This window comes from Tripterygium wilfordii, chromosome 9 (assembly GCF_013401445.1).
Source record: "Tripterygium wilfordii isolate XIE 37 chromosome 9, ASM1340144v1, whole genome shotgun sequence".
Lineage (NCBI taxonomy): Eukaryota > Viridiplantae > Streptophyta > Magnoliopsida > Celastrales > Celastraceae > Tripterygium > Tripterygium wilfordii.
Genome location: NC_052240.1, coordinates 12,155,271 through 12,174,573, shown reverse-complemented (window position 1 = coordinate 12,174,573; position 19,303 = coordinate 12,155,271). Strand labels below are relative to the sequence as shown.

The window sequence follows — 19,303 nt, the reverse complement described above, 5'->3', positions numbered from 1 at the left end:
GAAAACAGAATTCTTTGATCAGAAAGTTTTAGGCAAAGAAGAAGGCATGGACACATACCTTCTTTTTTTTTTGACGAAAATAAAATTACGTTGGCAGCTTAAGGAAATAGGCAATCGAACTCAATAGCAACAAAAAAATACACCGGGATGAAGCCGGTATAAAATTATTGAGTACAACTAGTGTTTGGACTCGTGCAATGCACGAATAATAAAAAAATTGTAATTTACTAAAATACTTGATTATAAACGAGCCAACACAGTTCTTTTACTTATTTATAAATTTTAATTAGATGTTTTGAATAACTTTGATTCTTTATATATTTTTACTTAATTAAACATACAATGAATCACAATTTTTTATTTATAAATTTTTACTTAATTAAACATCTAAGATGCAATGAATTAAAAAAATTTAATTGAATATTCTTTTTAAAAATGATATTGTTTTAATGAAATATTCAATGTATAATGAATTCACTTCTTTAATGTTGTATAAAACTCGGATTACATTTGAAGATAAAATGATTTGAATGCATGAGAATGCTCTAAAGTTTCTCCAAGCTTACACTCTTTTTTTTTTAAATTATTTATAAAAGGAGGAGGTTTTCCCCTAAAGTTATTGTCTATAATTGTGCTAATAAAGGTCTTATCATTATTATTATTACCCTGTTTAAAAAAAATAAATAAAATTTCTCAAAAAAAAAACCTTCTTCAATTGGCCGCGTCAAGCAGTGGGTCCCGCAAAGAAGAAGGTGCGCATGGCCGTTCTTTTTGCGAAGTTCAAAGCACGCCCATAGCTAACAACAATTCCACCAGACCCAAACGCCCATTGTTAAAACTTCATAAAATCCCCAAAACCGGATTTTCACTTGATAAAACTCTATCAGGATCGAAGTGTAAAACAGTACACAATCAAAATCGCTCCCATGGATTCCGTGTTTGCTAACGTCGTTCAGGCACCCGAAGATCCCATTCTCGGGGTAATCTCTTCCTCCAATCGCTTCTTCTTGTGCAATTTTTTTTCCTTGTTGATCTTCGTTTCTTTTTAAATTCCTTTGACTCATGGTGCTTGGTGATGATCAAGTTGTCCTTTACGATTCTGTACAATGAACATGTACAAATTTGACTAGGATCTGTTGTACTGATCAAATTGAGATGTGATTGCTTATTAATGAAAGAATCAAATAGTCGCTATATGAGGTTGAAGTTATTCGACTCTGAACAGCATAGGATCTCTTATAAACAGCTAAACTACTTGATAGATCGCCGTGATATTTAGCTGTCAAACTGCACTTTCTTTCTTTTTCTTTGTTTTGATTATCTACGGTCTTCAAAACAGGTCACTGTTGCTTATAACAAGGATACTAGCCCCAATAAGTTAAATTTGGGAGTGGGAGCGTATCGAACTGAGGTATTTTTCTTGACATATCATCTCTGATAAGTTTGCACAGAAACTGAGATTCACAGTCAACAATAATGTTTATTAATCTTGGTATGACAGGAAGGGAAGCCCCTTGTTCTGAATGTAGTTAGACGAGCTGAGCAGATCCTAGTCAATGACCAGTAAGCCACTCTATCATTCTGTTGTAGTTTTAAGTTTTATATGAGGGAATCAGAAGTATTGATGTATGATTTCCATGTCTAACAGAGCGCGTGTTAAAGAGTATCTTCCTATTGTTGGGCTGGCAGAATTCAACAAATTAAGTGCAAAGCTGATTTTGGGTGCCGACAGGTAATGATGCTTTGTGATTGAGTTGGATTAGGGTGTTGGATATGTAGGTGGAGTGTGTTTGATCGATATGTGAGTGAGTGGGTATGTAACATGATTTTCAACTCATACTTCACAAGGTAGTTGGACATGGACTCTTTTTTTTATTACAAGGCTGAATGTCTTGCTGCGCGTATGAAAAATAGACTCTTATTGCGATTACTTTTCAAGCAGCCCTGCAATAGCGGAGAGTAGAGTAACTACTGTGCAGGGTTTATCTGGTACTGGCTCTCTGAGGGTTGGAGCTGAGTTTCTGGCAAGGCACTACCACCAAGTAAAGTGCCTATTATTATGTTGATTTTTATTAGCCTCCAGGATGATTGTTTATCGAAAGCAGAATTAACTTATTTCAGTCATGTTTTCCAGCGTACAATATACATCCCACTGCCAACATGGGGAAATCATCCAAAAATCTTCACTATTGCGGGGTTGTCTGTGAAGACTTACCGATACTATGATCCAGCAACACGAGGGCTGGACTTCCAAGGTTTGGGACTTCCATTTACAACATTCCATCTCAGTTTTACACCACAATATATAGTCTCTTTAGATTGCTTTTACTTTTCATAATAATGTCATCCGTAAAGTTACTTATCTTAACAAACAAAATTTCTAGATTTGATAAATGAATCTTAAGTCATATTATCCCAGCTTTATTAAAACTCCTCAAAGTATATTTTTCTCTTCTGCTCCAGTTAGACAGTTTCTCTCCATTTCATACACATGCTTGTGGCATATCAAGTTACATCTGATAGTTAATTATAGGAAAAGTTAATTTGTTCATGGATTTTCTTATTAGTAGTAGTTAATTACTTAAAAAACCCCACTTTTATGAATTTCCTCGATCAGGCTTGCTAGAGGATCTTGGTGCTGCGCCCTCTGGAGCTATAGTGCTTCTTCATGCATGTGCTCATAACCCAACAGGTGTTGACCCAACCCTTGAGCAGTGGGAGCAGATTAGGCAGCTGATGAGGTCAAAAGCATTATTACCTTTCTTCGACAGTGCTTATCAGGTAATAGAAAAATATAATACGTGACAATAAAAGGCTAAACCATTTCAGGATCAAAGAAACAAAACAACCAATGATATGATAATCAGTATTATTATCAGCTTGGGGCTTGTAATGTAGAGTAGTAACAAACTGAACTTCCAGGGTTTTGCAAGTGGTAGCCTAGATATAGATGCACAGCCTGTGCGCTTGTTTGTTGCAGATGGTGGTGAATGCCTTGTAGCTCAGAGTTATGCGAAGAATATGGGACTCTATGGCGAGCGTGTTGGTGCCCTAAGCATTGTAAGACACTAATCTTCTTTGTTTTGGAATGCCGTTCTGTTGCATAAATTGGTGAATACTGATGGTAGTTGATGACTGGTTCGTAAGCATCTTTTCTTCTGAGGATTTGGCGACTGAGCCTGCATAATAATAGAACTTTCCTTCAAATATCAAAAAATACCACTTAAATAATTTATTTCACAGGTTTGCAAGAAAGCAGATGTGTCGAGCAGAGTTGAGAGCCAGCTGAAACTTGTGATCAGGCCCATGTATTCTAACCCACCCCTTCATGGTGCATCTATTGTGGCTACAGTTCTCAAGGATAGGTAAAAACTAAAAACTCTTTTCAGAATTAATGAGAGCAACTCAGGCTGAGTGTCCCTGCCAACTTGTTTTCTAAGGCCTACATAAAAAAGATGTAAACAACTCTCGTGCACAAGTCTCCCACAGTTGGCGGGGTCGGGGACAAACATGATGTACCTGACCTTATTCTCACATAGTATGTGGATAGACTTTTTTTTCAGGAATTGAACATGTGACCTCTAGGTTGCACCATTGCAACTCTACCATTGGGCTACTTGTTAGCATGTGGGGCCTACATATAGAGCTGAAATAACTATGACATATATTGAGACATTTAGAAGAATCTTTCACATTGAGCTGCAATCTGAACATATCTTGACTGCTTCAATTGCATGAGTTACTTGGGAAAGATTTATATCAACACGGCAGGAAAATGCAATCGATGGCAGTTGGTGCAAAGCGGATGTCCACAGTTATTAGAACTGTGAAGTCGATGCAGTTGTATATGCAAACATTCTGATTTATTTATATGGTCATGCATTTGTAGACTGCATATTAGAAGCTTAGCCCTAAATTATTTGTCTTTTTTTTCCTTGCAGGGATCTGTATAATGAGTGGACTGTTGAGCTGAAAGCAATGGCCGACCGGATCATCACCATGCGCCAAAAGTTATTTGATGCTTTAACTGCTAGAGGTACTTCATGTTATGCATTATTCACCTTTTGGTATTTTCTTATTTTTGCTTGTGGCATCAAATGCCAGGTCTCTAGGTTTTGGTTGGTTGGTTGATAGATGATAGTTGAATGGTAAGTCATCTTCAAGAAAGTCTTAGTCAGTCAGCCAAACTCGTTCTATTACCTCTATTGACAAAAGCCTGATGCATCACTGCCATGGGCTTTTTTTGTGGTGCTTCCTTCATGAGTATATATGGTCATTGAGCAAGTTCCTTGATCTTGTACGTGCTAAATGTCTTCATGGTATTCCTATTTCTCTAAGGAAAATAAAAGATAACTGAAGGGTCATTCTGGTGATTATACAGTTCTATGTGTGATGACAAAAAAGATCTGCCTATATTCAAATGTTGGTTAATATTATTAGGATGATGATTAACCATAGCTGGTCTCCACAAATGAGGGCCCGAGGCTGGACTACATTGCCAGTTTGTGAGTGTATCTTAGTTACATCATTTTCTCTGTTTCAGGCACTCCAGGTGATTGGAGTCACATCATCAAGCAGATTGGAATGTTCACTTTCACAGGGTTGAACTCTGAACAAGTTGCCTTCATGACCAAAGAGTATCATATCTATATGACATCTGACGGGTAGCAATAATCTATCCTTTAAGATAGTTCTGAAGTAGAATCTTTTAAAATTTTCGTGTTCCTTTGCCTTCATTATAAGCTTGCTTTAGTTTGCTGCTCTAGAAATCATTCTCGGCTTGACTCTCACATGTAGAAATTTTTTTTGCATGGTTTTCAACTGCTTTTAATGTCACCTGCCATTGCATCATTTTAAAACTGTATCTCAAAGTGAGAGGAAAAAAATAACAACATATTCTCAAATTTCTGACTACTGTGTGCATCAAAACAACTAACCTCCCCCCTCCTGTTTCCTCTCTCCCATATAAAGATAGTCTGTTGAGTGCTTGTGATCTGTGAATTGCTGACTGCTGTAGAAAGGTTGTAATTTCTTTCCCGTTTCTTGAGTAACTCTTCCTGTTATTCGTGTTCTATAGAATAAGCACTATTTATAGCTCTGATCTTGTTTTTGTTTGATTGTAATGCCCTCCTTTTATCTATACCATTCTCCATGTTCTGATTAAGAAGGGCCCCTTCTTGATCATCACATTGTGATTTTACCTCTATTTGCTTCATGACCATTCTCAACTCATTTTGATGATTCTGTTGAATAGAAGTCGATGGGATTCCAAACACTAACCGCTATGTTTAAGGTTTATATGCCTTGTTTGCTTTAACAGCCATTTAGTGGATAAAACCCCTCATATTACTCATATGTTCTACACACTTTATTATCTGCAGAAGGATTAGCATGGCTGGTCTTAGTTCCAAGACGGTCCCTCATCTTGCGGATGCTATACATGCTGCAGTTACCCGTCTTGGCTAGATTGATGACATTATCGAAGACTTTCCTTGATTGTTTCATGTTTATTTTAAATTTTGTATAATCAGTCTTACCATATCCTATTTTGGATTTGGAGTTGGAGACTGTGTGGACATTTTCCATTATGTTATCTTATCTCTGCATCTCCTAAGTAGTTTGCGCTGACGAGAAGTTGATATCTCCTTTCGCATGCTTCCATGTCTTTTTTGTATGTGAGATTTTCGTGAAGCACATATGGCATAGCCAAACATGTACCTATAGTCCAATGTCTTTTTTTTTTTTTTTTTGGAAGTCACATGAATCTGCCACTTGGTTCAATTCCCCCACTTGTGGGTCCAGGTGGCTTGGATATGAGTCCCCATTGGGTTGCAAAATTGGACCCAAAACTGATGGTGAGAACATTGAATTACTGTTGGTCGTGGACAAGGATAAAAAGAAAAAAGTGTGTTTTAATATGGTAGTCTTTTGAACAACCTCTCTCTCTTTTGACAAACGGCAAGGTTGTTGCCATGGGGCCTCAAGAAGATGATGTATTACCTGCCCTGGTCACGTATATACGTTAGATTCAATTGGATTACAAACTTTGGTTATGGCAGGGTTCGAGAATTTTGGTCCAAGTATATATATGTTAGGTTTGGTGATTAAATTCAACAAATTAGTTGTGGGGCCATTTTTTAACACAAGGTTGATATAAATAGCATGCAAATTACTTGAACTCAAAGAGAGGAGAAGGGAGAAAAAGAGAGAGAGGCAAATGCAGTGATATTTATTTTTTATGTAAGAGATTCTTATAAATTAAGGTTAGATTTTGTTAGATCACAAAGATGTTTCACATCTGTTTGTTAAGTATCAACCAAGTGGTTTATAAGTTTGAGCTCATATCCAAATACTTAGGCATCATTAAATAAGGATAAAATTGTGCAGATCTTTGACCCAGAGTGAACAATACTTCATTTCGATACTCTAGTGGAGGGAGATCTCAATCCTATGTGAATCACTTAAAAAGCCTTTCTGAATGTCCGGTGGATGAGCCATCCACATGTCCTCATGTGAAAGGATATTAATCCGTATAATCCACTCATAAATATTGGGTCATCCAAACTCACAAGTGAAAAGGTGTTATGTCCCACCTTGGTTTGGTAAGCGTCAACCAACATCCCATGGTTTTTGATTCCTGGACAAACCATATTCATATTTGTATTTGAAGTTTAGAGAACATGGATAACCTAATTATTTGAAATCCGAGTCACTGTTAGCTGAAGAAAATTTGAAATTCAAAACTGAGCAACTCATAAATGGATGACAATATATAACACCCAAAAGAAGGAAAAAAGAGGTGGTGATGTATTAAATACATTTATTTATGATAGGCACCAAAAGTAACAAGACACTGCAAGACTCATGTGACTATTTTTATATGGTCATTACAGAATTTGAAATTGGATTTACTTTGTGCTTAGCTTAGCTGCTGGGCTTTGTCAAATTTGGTATAGATTTCAAAAAATCTGATGAATGTTTGTTGCATTTACTAGTACTTCCAATAAAACAAAGTTAAGGACTGTTTCTTAAAAATGTTTCTACTCTAAGCAGCGTTTGGTGTTGAGCCATTTTGTTAGATTATCAGAGACCTACTAGTTAATGAGATAGACTATAAAAAGGACAAAATACAGAATAGGGTGGATCAAACACTGCCTTATGTAATTTAGCTAGTCAAGGTAAAGTGAGACGATAAGAAAAAACTGCCATCACTAATGGTAGTTACCAGCCATCACTGGATCTTCAATCTTGTGTGTGAGCTTACTGTTCCTCATTAGCCAAAAATAAAGAAACAATAAAGGGGAGCATCATTTCTTTGAAGGTTCTTCTTCTCTTTGAAGGGGCTTAATTTGTCACATAGTCAATGCCACAGACTGTTCAGTCCCTGTCTTGTGTTGGATCTGGTAAGGATTCTCGGAAACTTGTTCATGAGTCTTGATTGTCCTTGATTCTTCTCGGATTAATTGCAATATTTTTCCATCTGGGTTTTTTGATAGCTTGTGTTTGGGGATTTATGGTAAAGGAGAGAGAATGGGTTCTGAATTCTGATCAATGTAGGGCAAGATGAATCTGGGTTTTTGTGATAATATCTACTAATGCTTCTAATTTCCAACTAAGATATTTTTGCAAATGAAAGATATGATCTTTTCATGGGAAAAAGCAAAAAGTTGTAATTTTTAATCTTTTTGGACATACCCAGTATCTTTTTTTTTCCTTGAAAATGTCAATATTGGGTTTATTAAATGTGGCAGCTGATTGTTCTTCTTCTATTTTCCCTGTGCTTTTTAGCTGATGCAGAGCCGAACAAGCAGTTGAGTAATGATTAGAATAACCAACTAGATGTGATTGATTTGGTTCTTTAAGAGTTTAAGGAGTTTTTGACTCTGTCAATGTAACAATTCTCCATAGAATATGCCTCAAGACAGTTTCAGATCGGTTGTGTACAGATCATTTGTCACTTGTGATGATCCCAAAGGAGTTGTGGAATGTGGGACAATAAGAAAATCCAAAAGTTGTGTTGAGAAATTGGAACATAAGACTCGAAGCCGTAGAAAACAGAAGAAAACTGATGCACATTTGGCAATAAACAAGCCAGAAGAAGAGGAAATGACGTCGAAAGGAATTGGCGTTGAAGAATCTTGTAGTCCATCTTCTTTTCAGCTTTTGGAGGTCTCTAGAGGGGCTCAGAAGCTGAATCAGATGAGTGAGTCATGGTGTAAGGGGCCGAGTTATGAGAGGCACTCGAAGGAAATCGCAAAAGATTTGTTGAAAGGAGCTCTGGATCTGCAGGAGTCTCTGGTCATGCTTGACAAGTTGCAAGAAGCTTCGCAGTACAAGTCTCGGTTGAAGAAGAAGCAGAAGGAGAAGTTTGAAATGGGTAGAACAGATGAAATTGGGATTGAGTGTACAAATTCCAATCGATTTAGAGATCAAAAATACCAGATGGGATTTCAGAGCCCGCGACTTTCAGCTGATGGCTCTTCAAAGGATTGCTACGAGGAGCTAAGAAATGTTATCAGAGAGAGCTTTGCCAGGCAGAACCTATTGTCTCAAGCATCTGCTGAAAAAGAATCTTATTTTCGTCGAAGAAACTTCGACTTGGCTTCAGAAATTCCCTCCACAAGCTCCAGCCAATCTTCGACAGCTTACACCAACAATTTTACTTCTACTGACTCCAGTATTTCATCAAAAGCGCCACAGAAGCAGGCAAACCCTCCATGTTTGATTGCCAGACTTATGGGTCTTGGAGAAGTCCCTTCAGAACATTTGCAAACAACTCCTCAGAAACAAATGGAGACTGAGAAGATTTTGAATCAGCGCAGGCTACTCTTTGATATTGAGATGCCGAAGGCAAAGAGGCCTCAATTTGTAGTAAAGAAGTATGATCCAAAGCACAAGACGCTGAATGAAATACTTGAAACCATGCAGTTTAAAGGACTTTTGAAAAGCAAGTCTGTTAAGGAGTTTAGAACTCACTCTGATCCTTATGGTGATTTCGACTTCAAACAAAGTAGGGTTGATGACATAGCACCCATTGTACTTATAAAGCCTCTCCATGTTCCGCACCTGGAGTCAGAAGAGCAATTCTCACCTGCATCACAGGAAGAAGGAGCCCTTAATTCAAAGAAGGTGCTCAGAAAACCGAAATTAAGAGAAGTTGTCCCTCCCAGGGCAATTAATCACCAAGATATGCCTGTCAAAATGCCAAGGAAAACTGAAGCAGAAGAAAACACTGTCAAAAAGACTAACAAGGATGAAATGCCAAAAGGCCGAAAAGTGGTGGATGATAAGCCAGAAGAGAAAAAGGTCAAGACAAAGGGAAAGAGCTCAAGTAAGCTGAAAGTTTCTGGCCCTATAACTCATGAGCCACAGAAGAAAGAGCCTGTTGACAAGAAGGTTGATCGCATTCAAAAGGTGAAAACCTCTAGCAGGAAAGCAGCAGGAAAGGAGATTGTGAAATCTGCCCATGTCTCAATATCTCAAGATCAAGTCAATGTAACCGCTGCAAAGCCGGAACAGCTCAAAAAGGCATCAAAAATTACAAAGGTTCAAACACCCCAGCAACTCAGCAGTGCCGCCCCAAACACCAGCTTGAAACCCACAACAAAAACTACCATTGCAACTCCCAAACATCAGAAGAAGAAGAAAATGTCAGCCAGTGAAACTATGCCTGCTAAATCAGCTGTGAGTAGTCCAATCTTTATAATACAAGTCTTATGTTCTCTCTTCTCTGAATTGCGGCTTGTTATTTGAATTTCTTTCATATACTCTTGTTCTACATTATTTAAAAACAATGCAAATGTTTTATCTTGTGAGAATGAGGATGCAAAACATATTCTTTTTTGCTACATGCAACAAAGCACAAATTGTTTATCCGTAAAATAGAACCGCCTATCTTCTGTGTAGGCCAATTATTCAGAATTCAAAGAAGATGACAAGGGAGGTGTTCTGACAAGTGAGTGTGACTCTCCTCACATGAGAACCAATGCTCCTCCTGCACTATCTTCTGTGCAGAGTGATTATTTTGAATGCAAAGAAGATGACGAGAGAGGTGTTCTGACTAGTGACTATGACTCTCCCCACATGAGAACTGTTGCTCCTCTGGCAGATGAACTCCTTTCGGAGGAGGTTGCAGAACCCTCTGGGTGTCAGACTAAAGGTAATTCTTCTCTCCTAGGTAGCCGTCCGGCATGTGCTGGAGTCTATTATTGGACCACATCAATTCTAGTGAGATAGGGAATCCGCTTTTTGTTGTGCATGTTATGGTATAACGATCTTTGTGGTATTGTGCATTTCAAATTGTGCTAATCATAGGAATGTAAACATATATGATTTGGCTGGTTTTAATGGTGACATATAAGCAGAAATCTTGGACACAAGAAAGATTCTTGAAGCAAAATCAGAATTCATAAGATGTTGAGGTTCTTAAACTCAGTATCAAGTTATGAAAAACTTTTGCATCGATATAGATCAAAAGCGTATTTGACTTTTAAATTCTTCTCCGGCTGGTGGTTTATGAAAAAATGAAGAGCATTCAAGATAAAATACCATAACTTTAACATGGCCCACCGAAAAGCTAAAGTTACCATAATAAAACTTCTCGGATGTAATGCTAGATATATTGTTAAAAGGATGGTGGTATACTTGACAATTATGAAAATAAAAATTACTGGTACTCAAACTCTAAGCATTGTGTTACTCTTATTTGACAATTGTGAAATAAAAGTATATGATGCTACATTCTAAACTACAGCCTTTTGGTTTTAATTCAATTTCTCTTTTTTTTTGGCTGTAGAAAGTTGCAGTGATAGCCAGAGCTCTATTGCCAATGTGACAATGCTGACTTTTGAACATGAAAAAGAAGATAAAGATGCAGAAGAAAATGATCATATCAACCTCATGAAACCTGCTGTCACTAGTCTCAAGACTGGATCCAATCTGAAAGCTTTGCTTTTGTGCAGTCCATCATTTCATAATCATGCAGAAGAGCTCTTTGATACCAATGTGAGTTGTCCTAGAGAGGTAGCAGCATCTGACGCCAATGATTATGGAGTAGCTGATGTAAATGTCTTGTTAGATTACGCTAATGAATTCATTGAACTCAGAAGCCTTCAAAATTTACAAACAGTGCATCCTCTATCAAAGAACAAAGTGAAGATTTTGAAAATCTTCACTACTTTAGATCGATTGGTGGAGGAAATAAATGATGGGTTTGAGGCTCTTAGAAGATACCGCGAACATGATGAAAAGAAACTTTCTACTGAACATATTTACTCAATGTTGGAAAAAGATATAAGCTGCAAAAGAATGATGAATGGAATGTGGCATTTGGGATGGGATTATGGGTTTTCTGTGGAGGAAGGCGATGAAGTTGTAAATGATATAGAGAAGTTACTCTTAACTGGGTTGCTTGAGGAGGTTTTTGCATAGTTCACGGTTATGTTCGTTTGGATCTGCAGCGTTTAAAGGTAGTTACCTCAGCCATCATGTAAATAAGCAACTTCAGTTAACACAAGAAGGGGAGCTGAGATCTAGCGCGTGCTTGCATGTTTACTTCTGAATATATGTCTGAATCTTTTAGGTATCAAGTATAATTTTTGACTCCTTGTATCGTTAAAGGTTTTCTTTGGTTTGTCTTGAACTGTCCAGATTAAAGGAAGACTTGTATACACTGAATGCCTGTTTAATAAGTTATTATCGACTTCGAATCCTAAACATGTAGATGTGTATTGTACCATTTGCTTTTGAATGTATATAAATAGATGGCTGGACACTATCAAAGTTGATGATTCTGACTATGAAAACTTCACAGAGTATCTTCTTTGGACTGCACTTTTTCTTTTTTAATGCATGCATCATTTTAAGCAACATGAGCAAGCCTTCAGATGCGGCAGATAAAGAAAGGTTTCCATCATCAGATCAACCAGCTCTGATCTCACATAAAAAGTTTGAACCTTTGCAGAGGATTGAATACTAGAAAAGAAAGACAATCGAACTACTAGAGTACCTTGTATTTACACAGAAGAATTGGTTACATACCAATAAAATACAATGTATATGTTGTAGGTTACGGAAATTTATGAAGAGGAGGAGGGCCAGGAGGCGGATTTGAAGATAAGGAAATTGAGTCTCTCAAGTGCAAAATAAATAAAAGTCCCTTGTGAGTGAGTGAAGAAGCACCCAAAGTGGGAACCTACAACACATTGCCATCCCTCTTCATATTTCCTGTCAAATTCCTGCAAATGCGACAAAACCCATCAATCCAAAACTAATTGAAGTTGGAAATTAATAATTAAAAAGAAAAGGATGAAGAACAAAGACGATATATATATAGACAGATAACCTTTTTGATGTGGGCAGCAATAGATTTGCAATCAAATACATCATAGAGATCAAGGGCTTGAGAGGCAGAAGCCATGGCCTGAATCTGCATCTTCTCTGGCATGTCAGTTTCCTTGATCAGTCCTTTCCCTTCCAACATCTTTCTTTCCTTCTTTCTTGCTTCCTCCACTATATGCATATATAAAATATAAGAGACAACAACCACATCGCAAGAGAAGCTTATATCTTGCTCAATATGACCAGAAATGATTGGATTATTCTTTTCTACACTGTTTTCAACTTTGAACACAGAACACGTAATCTGACCTTTCTGTGTAGCTTTTTTTGTCCACATCCAATCTTCTTCTTCTTCTTCTTCTCTCATCGCTAAATCTGGTTTGGTTAGTTTGCTATCTAATTATATCCATACATACACTTGTCAGACTCATATCTAACGTATCATTATCAATATTAGTTAATCATTAGCTATTACAATCAAAACAACCTATAATTACGTCATTATGCTGTATGAGTGGTTTTTGAAATGTTTTGCAACAATCCAAATCTCTTGGGTCTTACCAAGTTATTTAGAAAAAGGTTGAGAGATGGTTGTCCGTGAAAAAAAAACCGGCAAAAACATTGACGTAGGTGGCATGTTCTGTATGGGCTGCTCAAAGACCAGTTAGGAGTCTTAGACGGCTGCCTCTTTATATATGTTGACTTTGACTATTATCTTTTTTCCTTTTCCCATAAAAATTAAATTACTGTTTGATAAACATATAGTATTCTTTCTTTTACTATGTTTATTGAATGGGAAAATATTCTTTTCCCTTCCACTATTTTTCTACTGGAGGCTGGAGCTTCCCTTAATTTTTTTTTTTTTTATCTAGCATAATGACGCGGATCAAACTTTAATGAAATCTAATATGTAACGTCAAATAGTTTCGCTTTCTTGGTCCGAGAAATACGTAAGTTAATTTAAAAGCTGTAAAAAGTAAATAAATTATGGGACAAACTTTTGATTTGAAACATTGTTATCAACGATTTACAAAACCCAAACAATATAAATTGTTTGGTGTATTATTCTCGTGTTTGATTGTGTCAAGTTTTTTTAAACTAGTTCGTTATGCCCGGAATGTCAGATGTACCCTTTCAATTAACATGCTGGCACTCAAATGATTGGTGCCAGCTCATCACCTAATTCAATAATTGAATGTTTTAGAAAATAATAAATCACAAAGAGAGAACAGGATGAGGAGGTATTAAGGTTTGGAAAGGTTAAAGGGCGGGATTATCCTTATTCCTTAGTCTACCATTATTCTTTTTTATTCAAAATAATAATAAAAAAATTAAAATAAAGACCCGATTGGAGATTTCAAGGCTACGAGTCCGTGTTCATCTACGGCGCTGTGGTCGAGTGAATTCAGTAAGTGGTGTCGTTTTGGGTTCCATTTTTTTGTTTCCATTTCGATGGGCGATGAGAAGTCGACAATTGTGATGGCCAATAGAGACAGAGAAAGAGATCGTGAGCTTCTCATTCCCGTCGCCGACTCTGTTAACGATGACGCCGCCTCTAAACCCTCCTCGTCTTCCTCGTCGTCGCATCACACGGGCCGCGAGGTGAATTATTCTTGATTTTTAAATCTTGCTTTGCTTATTGAGTTTTTCGTTCTTTCACTCGGTTTCGAACTGTTTAACGGGGAGAATTATGCAATTATGTTTGTGTTTGCAGCGTCTTTTCTTGCTAATTATGGTGTCATGTTTGAGGTTCTAAGTATGAGAGTTCGAATTGGAGCTTAGCATGATTTAGACTAAAAGCATAGTAGGTTTGATTCAGTTGAGTGCTTCAGAGACTACTGCGATTGGTCTTGTAGATGTTTTAACTTGTTAGACCGAGTCTGGTTGAGTTTATTAAAGAACATGGTTAGAAACTACTTCAATTGTGTGTCGGACGTTCAACGAGATTTCTTCTTTTGTGTTTTACATGACATTCTTACATAATTGGTGCGTGATTTTAAAGGAAATGCAAGATAATATGCCAGTTTTGAAGCCACTTAATAACATCAAAAAGCTCAATGTTTCCTAGCTTCACCTTTCCATGCATTTATAATGAAACTCTTCTGTGAAGAAAGAGGAAGCTTAATTCATGTGTAGAAGGGTTTGATTGATGTATTATTCATAATTGGAGCTATTGTCCCAAATTTAGATTTCTCTAGTTTTTATTAAATATGCCTTCCTGCAGATTTGGTTTGAATATCATGGCTCAAGGCTATACACGTTTTTAACATACTAAATGCATATATGTTCGTGCGTGGGTGGAAATGGGTATGCCTAACAAGTATTTTCTGATATATTCTCACTTGGCATTGTACAGACGTTTTACAAGGTTGTTAGGAGTTGGGCTTCAAAAAAGTTCATGACTGGATGGTGAGCAATCCATTCCTCTATCTTTTGTAAGAACTCACTGTATCTTTTCTCAGTTTATTGCATCTGTTAGATTAATATACCATTGATCCCATTATGTCCTTGAAAATGGCTTTTCCATTTTATGTACAGAATGATTGTTATGTATCTGCACTGAACAAGGATGACTATTTCCCAGTCCTGCCATCTCAGCTTCTAAACTTTCATTCGATTGTATTCTGGTGTCTGTATGGTGCATAAAGTTTGCTCTTATATTACGTTCTCTGAATCTCTGGTGATATGAAATATTTGTGCTATTGTCTCGCTTACTCCTCTTCCATCTCTTCAAATATTTTTCATTTTTGAGCTTTTGATTTCATTCCTTGGAGTGGTTTCACGGAAATCTTCATGTTGAAAGAACTCCATAAAATTGAGCATGGAGCGAGGGAATTTCATCAGAGACCACCATGATCCTGTTTGGATGAAATGTTTTCCAAATTCTGGCACCTATAATTTACTGCAGTATTTATTTTTTAAAACAATCAAATCATTTACTGCAGTATATTACTGATGATGGATACTTCCCTGACTCAATTATTGGGTTGTCCTAATTATTGAGGCTTTATTCTGTATTATCCCAGTCACACATAAGCCTTGCTGTCTTTTTGTGTGGCCTCTCTAGTACTTTCTCTTTGGGATTCCAAATTATCTTGGTTGCTCAAGATGGTTTATAAGCATTGCCTGAGCTTACAGATTTGTTTCTTTTGCTTTGGCATTGTAAATTATTAAAATGGGCGTGACCATAGATTTCATGTTTCGGTGGATTAAAGAGGCTAGAACTGTGTTCCATACCATTTAAAATTGTTATGTAATTTTACAATCTGTAGTATTGCATCACTGTTCCTTTTAATTTCTAATGAGATAGCATATACTACTACTTGCCTCTTTCATCTTCTTCATGTAGTTTGCAGTGTTTTTGTATTGAGTCAACTTAATTTTCTGAATGCTGTTAGGATAGTTGCTGATTGTTAGCTGTTTTGCAGTGTTATCCTGCTGCCAATAGCTATAACATTCTATATAACGTGGTGGTTTATTCACTTTGTGGACGGCTTTTTCTCTCCCATCTATGCTCATCTTGGAATTAATATTTTTGGTAAGCATATCTCGCAAATAGCATTTTTACTCCTGTCCTTTTCCAATACTTGGTTGGAATTTGGAAAATGTATATATACTATGCATTATGCATTTCACAGTTACTTTTCAGAAATGTTGAGACTGTAGTTTAGCTCCAGGATAATTTAGTAGATTGTGTAGTGCAAATATTGCCTCTGTAAGTGTGCTTCTTTTTCCTTCTCCTTTTAACGTTGGCATCTGAATTCTAATATTGCAATTTTCTCATTCCTTGGCTTGTTTCATTAAATTGAAAATTACGGCTTTATGGATTGTGTTTGTGTACCTTAGGCTGTTGTAGCAATAGAAGAAATAAAATGAGAGAAGAGCAACAATAGGAAAATTTTGTGCAAATAAATTATAGACTTATATTTAATTATGACTTCAGAAAGAAAATATAGTCATAAATACTTCAAAATTTCTACACATAATTATTTTACCAAATCACCTATACTGTTTAAAACAGAAAACCTATATGTACATAACTCGAGAAAATAATATAAATAAAACTCAGAATTTCTAGAATTTGCACTTTCATACAACTTAAAGTTCCATTTACTTAATATTATATACCCCCTTTTACCCCATGAATTCCTAAAATCAGACATTACCTCTACAGATTTGAAACTTAATAGGTTTATTTATTTTTAAGCAACAGCTGGATGCACCTTGATCCCTCATTTCTAGATTCCTGATGACTCTACCTGTTCACCCGTTAGTTGCTCTTAATGGCCGAGTTGGTGGATAAGGATTATATGGCACTTGACTCTTAAGATTTTACACTTTTAAGTGGTATTCGAAGTTCACTTTTTACAAAGTAAGGAAAAAAATGTTTCCTATGGGGCTTGTTTTTAGACATCAACGGTTAGCACATCCCTAATTTAGACTTATCGATAAAGTATAAATGTGTCTCATGTGATGTATTTGGTTCTTAGTTGTCTAGTTATGGGTAGTTGACTGGTTTTGAGTACTGGTGATGCAAACAACTGCTCATGCTCTTGTGTCACTGATGTTTATATTGTGCTTGTTAGGTCTGGGATTTGTAACTTCTATAACATTCATCTTCTTGGTTGGGGTGTTCATGTCATCATGGCTGGGTGCATCTGTCTTGAGCCTTGGGGAGTGGTTTATCAAAAGGATGCCTCTTGTTCGGCACATATACAATGCCTCCAAGCAAATAAGTGCCGCCATATCACCAGGTAGATTTTTGGCTGATTTTATTTTCCTAATTGAATGTGTTGGGTGGAAGAGAAGTTTACATTTCCTTCTCTTTTTCTTTTAACTTCAGATCAAAACACTCAGGCTTTCAAGGAAGTGGCCATCATAACGCATCCTCGTATTGGAGAATATGCATTTGGGTTCATCACTTCATCTGTTGTCCTCCAGGTCTCCCCCCCCTCCCGAACAAACCCCTTTCCGCCTGTTAATTTTTTTGTTTTATTGAGTCATAGATGTCCCGTGTGTCTTGATGAGCATATAATCCTTTTGATATCAGTCACACTTCTGCCCTTTAACCATTTGTGACCTTTGCAGTTTGATCAATTGATTAGTGCCTACCTCCAAATCTAAAGCTTGGTTTTATCTGAATTTGGTGGTGAATTTCTTGTCTTGGTGCTATTCATTCATTTTTGAGGAACACTATTCCTGACTCTGTCCATAATTTTTCGATTTCTCCTCTTTTGCCATAAGCCTATCTATTCCGCTTGTGGTCCATTATTCTGGATATCTTATTTATCTATTATTAAGGGCTTGTTACAGTACGATGGCCATTCGTTTAAGAACCTTGATGGAACATTTTTTAAATTTTCTCTTGTTTTTAGATGCTGCGGAAACTCTTAGTGTCTGAGAGAATCAGATCAGAAATGGAAAATATAGTTTTGGCATTGACCTCAAACTTTTCACTTAATTTGACGTCTGTTTTAAACTTGATTAATGGGACAAGCCGACAAGGTCATTGTGGCCCCACTATTGAGCATTATTTATTCTTTCGAGAGAGATGCTCAATATTCTGCCTGAAGTGCTTGCAGATTCCTGAACTTGTGTGTTGGAAGAATCTGGTTTGTGGTTCTTCTAAGTAGACTTTGTGTCTGAGCTATTTGATGTCTTTAATATGTTCTTCTTTTTACTATTTAGAATTATGTATCGGATATCAATAACAAACTGGTTGACATTTCGAATGGCTATTAATCCTTGAAACATCGTTTGGTTTTTTTTGAACACTGCAGAATTATTCCGGAGATGAGGAGCTATGCTGTGTGTATGTTCCCACAAATCATCTTTATATCGGTGACATATTTTTGGTCAACACCAAGGATGTTATTAGACCAAACCTTTCAGTCCGGGAAGGCATCGGTAAGGAATTTGGAATTTATTGATACTTTTGAGTTTTTTAGGCTGGGGGTGAACTAGAATATGCACAAATGATTAGGCCACGAAACGAATCGAAAGTGTATTGGCCAAAAAAATGTTTTTAAAATTGGTGTGGTCATGCTTATCATCAACATGCTATTTGATTGCAGAAATTGTTGTCTCTGGAGGTATGTCAATGCCACAGATTCTGTCAACGGTGGATTCACGCGTCCTAGGAGGAGATAGAAGTAGGGCTTGACAGAAGCTGAGATCAAAGAAAATAGTTTTAGGCCTACACAATGGATTAGGATGGCAATGTGAGAACACAAATGGAATATATGTTTACAATACTAGAAACTGATGGCATTACGTGATATATTTCAAAAGCCGGTAGCAATTTGAAACCATATGGCTGCTATCTAAACAATTGGAGTCTATATTTACTGCAATATAGACCTTCACCCCCTCTAAAAGGCCTAGAATGGAGGAGTCTACCTTCAAACACCAATACTTTTTTTGTGATGAGGAATCCTCCAAAATCCACCTCAATACCTCAAATGATAAACGCACGGGACACATGCAATATCTTTAAATTACATTGGCTGGTTGAGTATTGAGTCGAAACTTAATGCAGAAATAACATCAAATCGCGCCCCATAGCCTCTATTAGAACTTGAGACTTCCCATGCACATTCAAGTCAAAGTGGTAGTCAAGAATGATCTCTAGCTTAATTAGTAATGCATTACCCCATCTAGAACGGGTGCTGCCGTAGTTTTTATTATGGTAAGACCCCGGCCGTACACCAAACATGACTACTGACCCTCCAGATCTCTGTTAATATTTCATTGATATTTCTTCATAAAAAATTTGACAGGCTCAAACGGTTTCATCATCTTCATTTTCAGCATGCATTTGGGTCATAGCTATAACTGAAAGCATCAATTTTTAAGGGGGGATAAAAGCAATTTCTGATTATCATTAGAAAACCAACTATAAATTTTATAAACTAAATGCCCTCTTGAGAGAAAAGAGAGGTTTTGGCTTGTATTTTGTAAGACT

The 19,303-nt window shown here is 36.8% G+C and overlaps 4 protein-coding genes across 5 annotated transcripts; 3 read left to right on the top strand and 1 right to left on the bottom strand.

Annotated features, from left to right (window-relative positions):
- The first annotated feature begins 810 nt into the window (after positions 1-810).
- Positions 811-5,723, top strand: LOC120005743 (aspartate aminotransferase, cytoplasmic). Its single transcript, XM_038855546.1, has 12 exons — positions 811-980; positions 1,340-1,411; positions 1,502-1,563; positions 1,649-1,732; positions 1,943-2,042; positions 2,135-2,255; positions 2,618-2,781; positions 2,923-3,060; positions 3,244-3,365; positions 3,942-4,036; positions 4,544-4,664; positions 5,382-5,723. The coding sequence occupies exons 1-12, from the start codon at positions 927-929 to the stop codon at positions 5,464-5,466; spliced, it is 1,218 nt and encodes a 405-aa protein (XP_038711474.1). The 5' UTR covers positions 811-926; the 3' UTR covers positions 5,467-5,723.
- A 1,425-nt stretch (positions 5,724-7,148) lies between these two features.
- LOC120005663 lies at positions 7,149-11,786 on the top strand. Its single transcript, XM_038855427.1, has 4 exons — positions 7,149-7,403; positions 7,789-9,684; positions 9,907-10,159; positions 10,796-11,786. The coding sequence occupies exons 2-4, from the start codon at positions 7,912-7,914 to the stop codon at positions 11,428-11,430; spliced, it is 2,661 nt and encodes an 886-aa protein (XP_038711355.1). The 5' UTR covers positions 7,149-7,403; positions 7,789-7,911; the 3' UTR covers positions 11,431-11,786.
- A 180-nt stretch (positions 11,787-11,966) lies between these two features.
- Positions 11,967-12,693, bottom strand: LOC120005664 (probable dynein light chain). 2 transcript variants are annotated; one of them, XM_038855429.1, is made up of 3 exons: positions 12,649-12,691; positions 12,344-12,510; positions 11,967-12,236 (listed from the first exon to the last, which is right to left on the bottom strand). In XM_038855429.1, the coding sequence occupies exons 1-3, from the start codon at positions 12,674-12,676 to the stop codon at positions 12,078-12,080; spliced, it is 354 nt and encodes a 117-aa protein (XP_038711357.1). In that variant the 5' UTR covers positions 12,677-12,691; the 3' UTR covers positions 11,967-12,077. The 2 variants fall into 2 exon arrangements, with proteins under 2 accessions (XP_038711357.1, XP_038711356.1); XM_038855428.1 differs by having other exon boundaries at positions 12,344-12,693.
- A 1,033-nt stretch (positions 12,694-13,726) lies between these two features.
- LOC120005661 (protein CONTINUOUS VASCULAR RING 1-like) lies at positions 13,727-18,650 on the top strand. The gene is made up of 7 exons (XM_038855426.1): positions 13,727-13,941; positions 14,696-14,748; positions 15,768-15,877; positions 16,926-17,093; positions 17,183-17,280; positions 18,120-18,246; positions 18,414-18,650. Exons 1-7 carry the CDS (start codon positions 13,792-13,794, stop codon positions 18,500-18,502), a joined length of 795 nt encoding a protein of 264 aa, XP_038711354.1. The 5' UTR covers positions 13,727-13,791; the 3' UTR covers positions 18,503-18,650.
- The last annotated feature ends 653 nt before the right edge of the window (positions 18,651-19,303 follow it).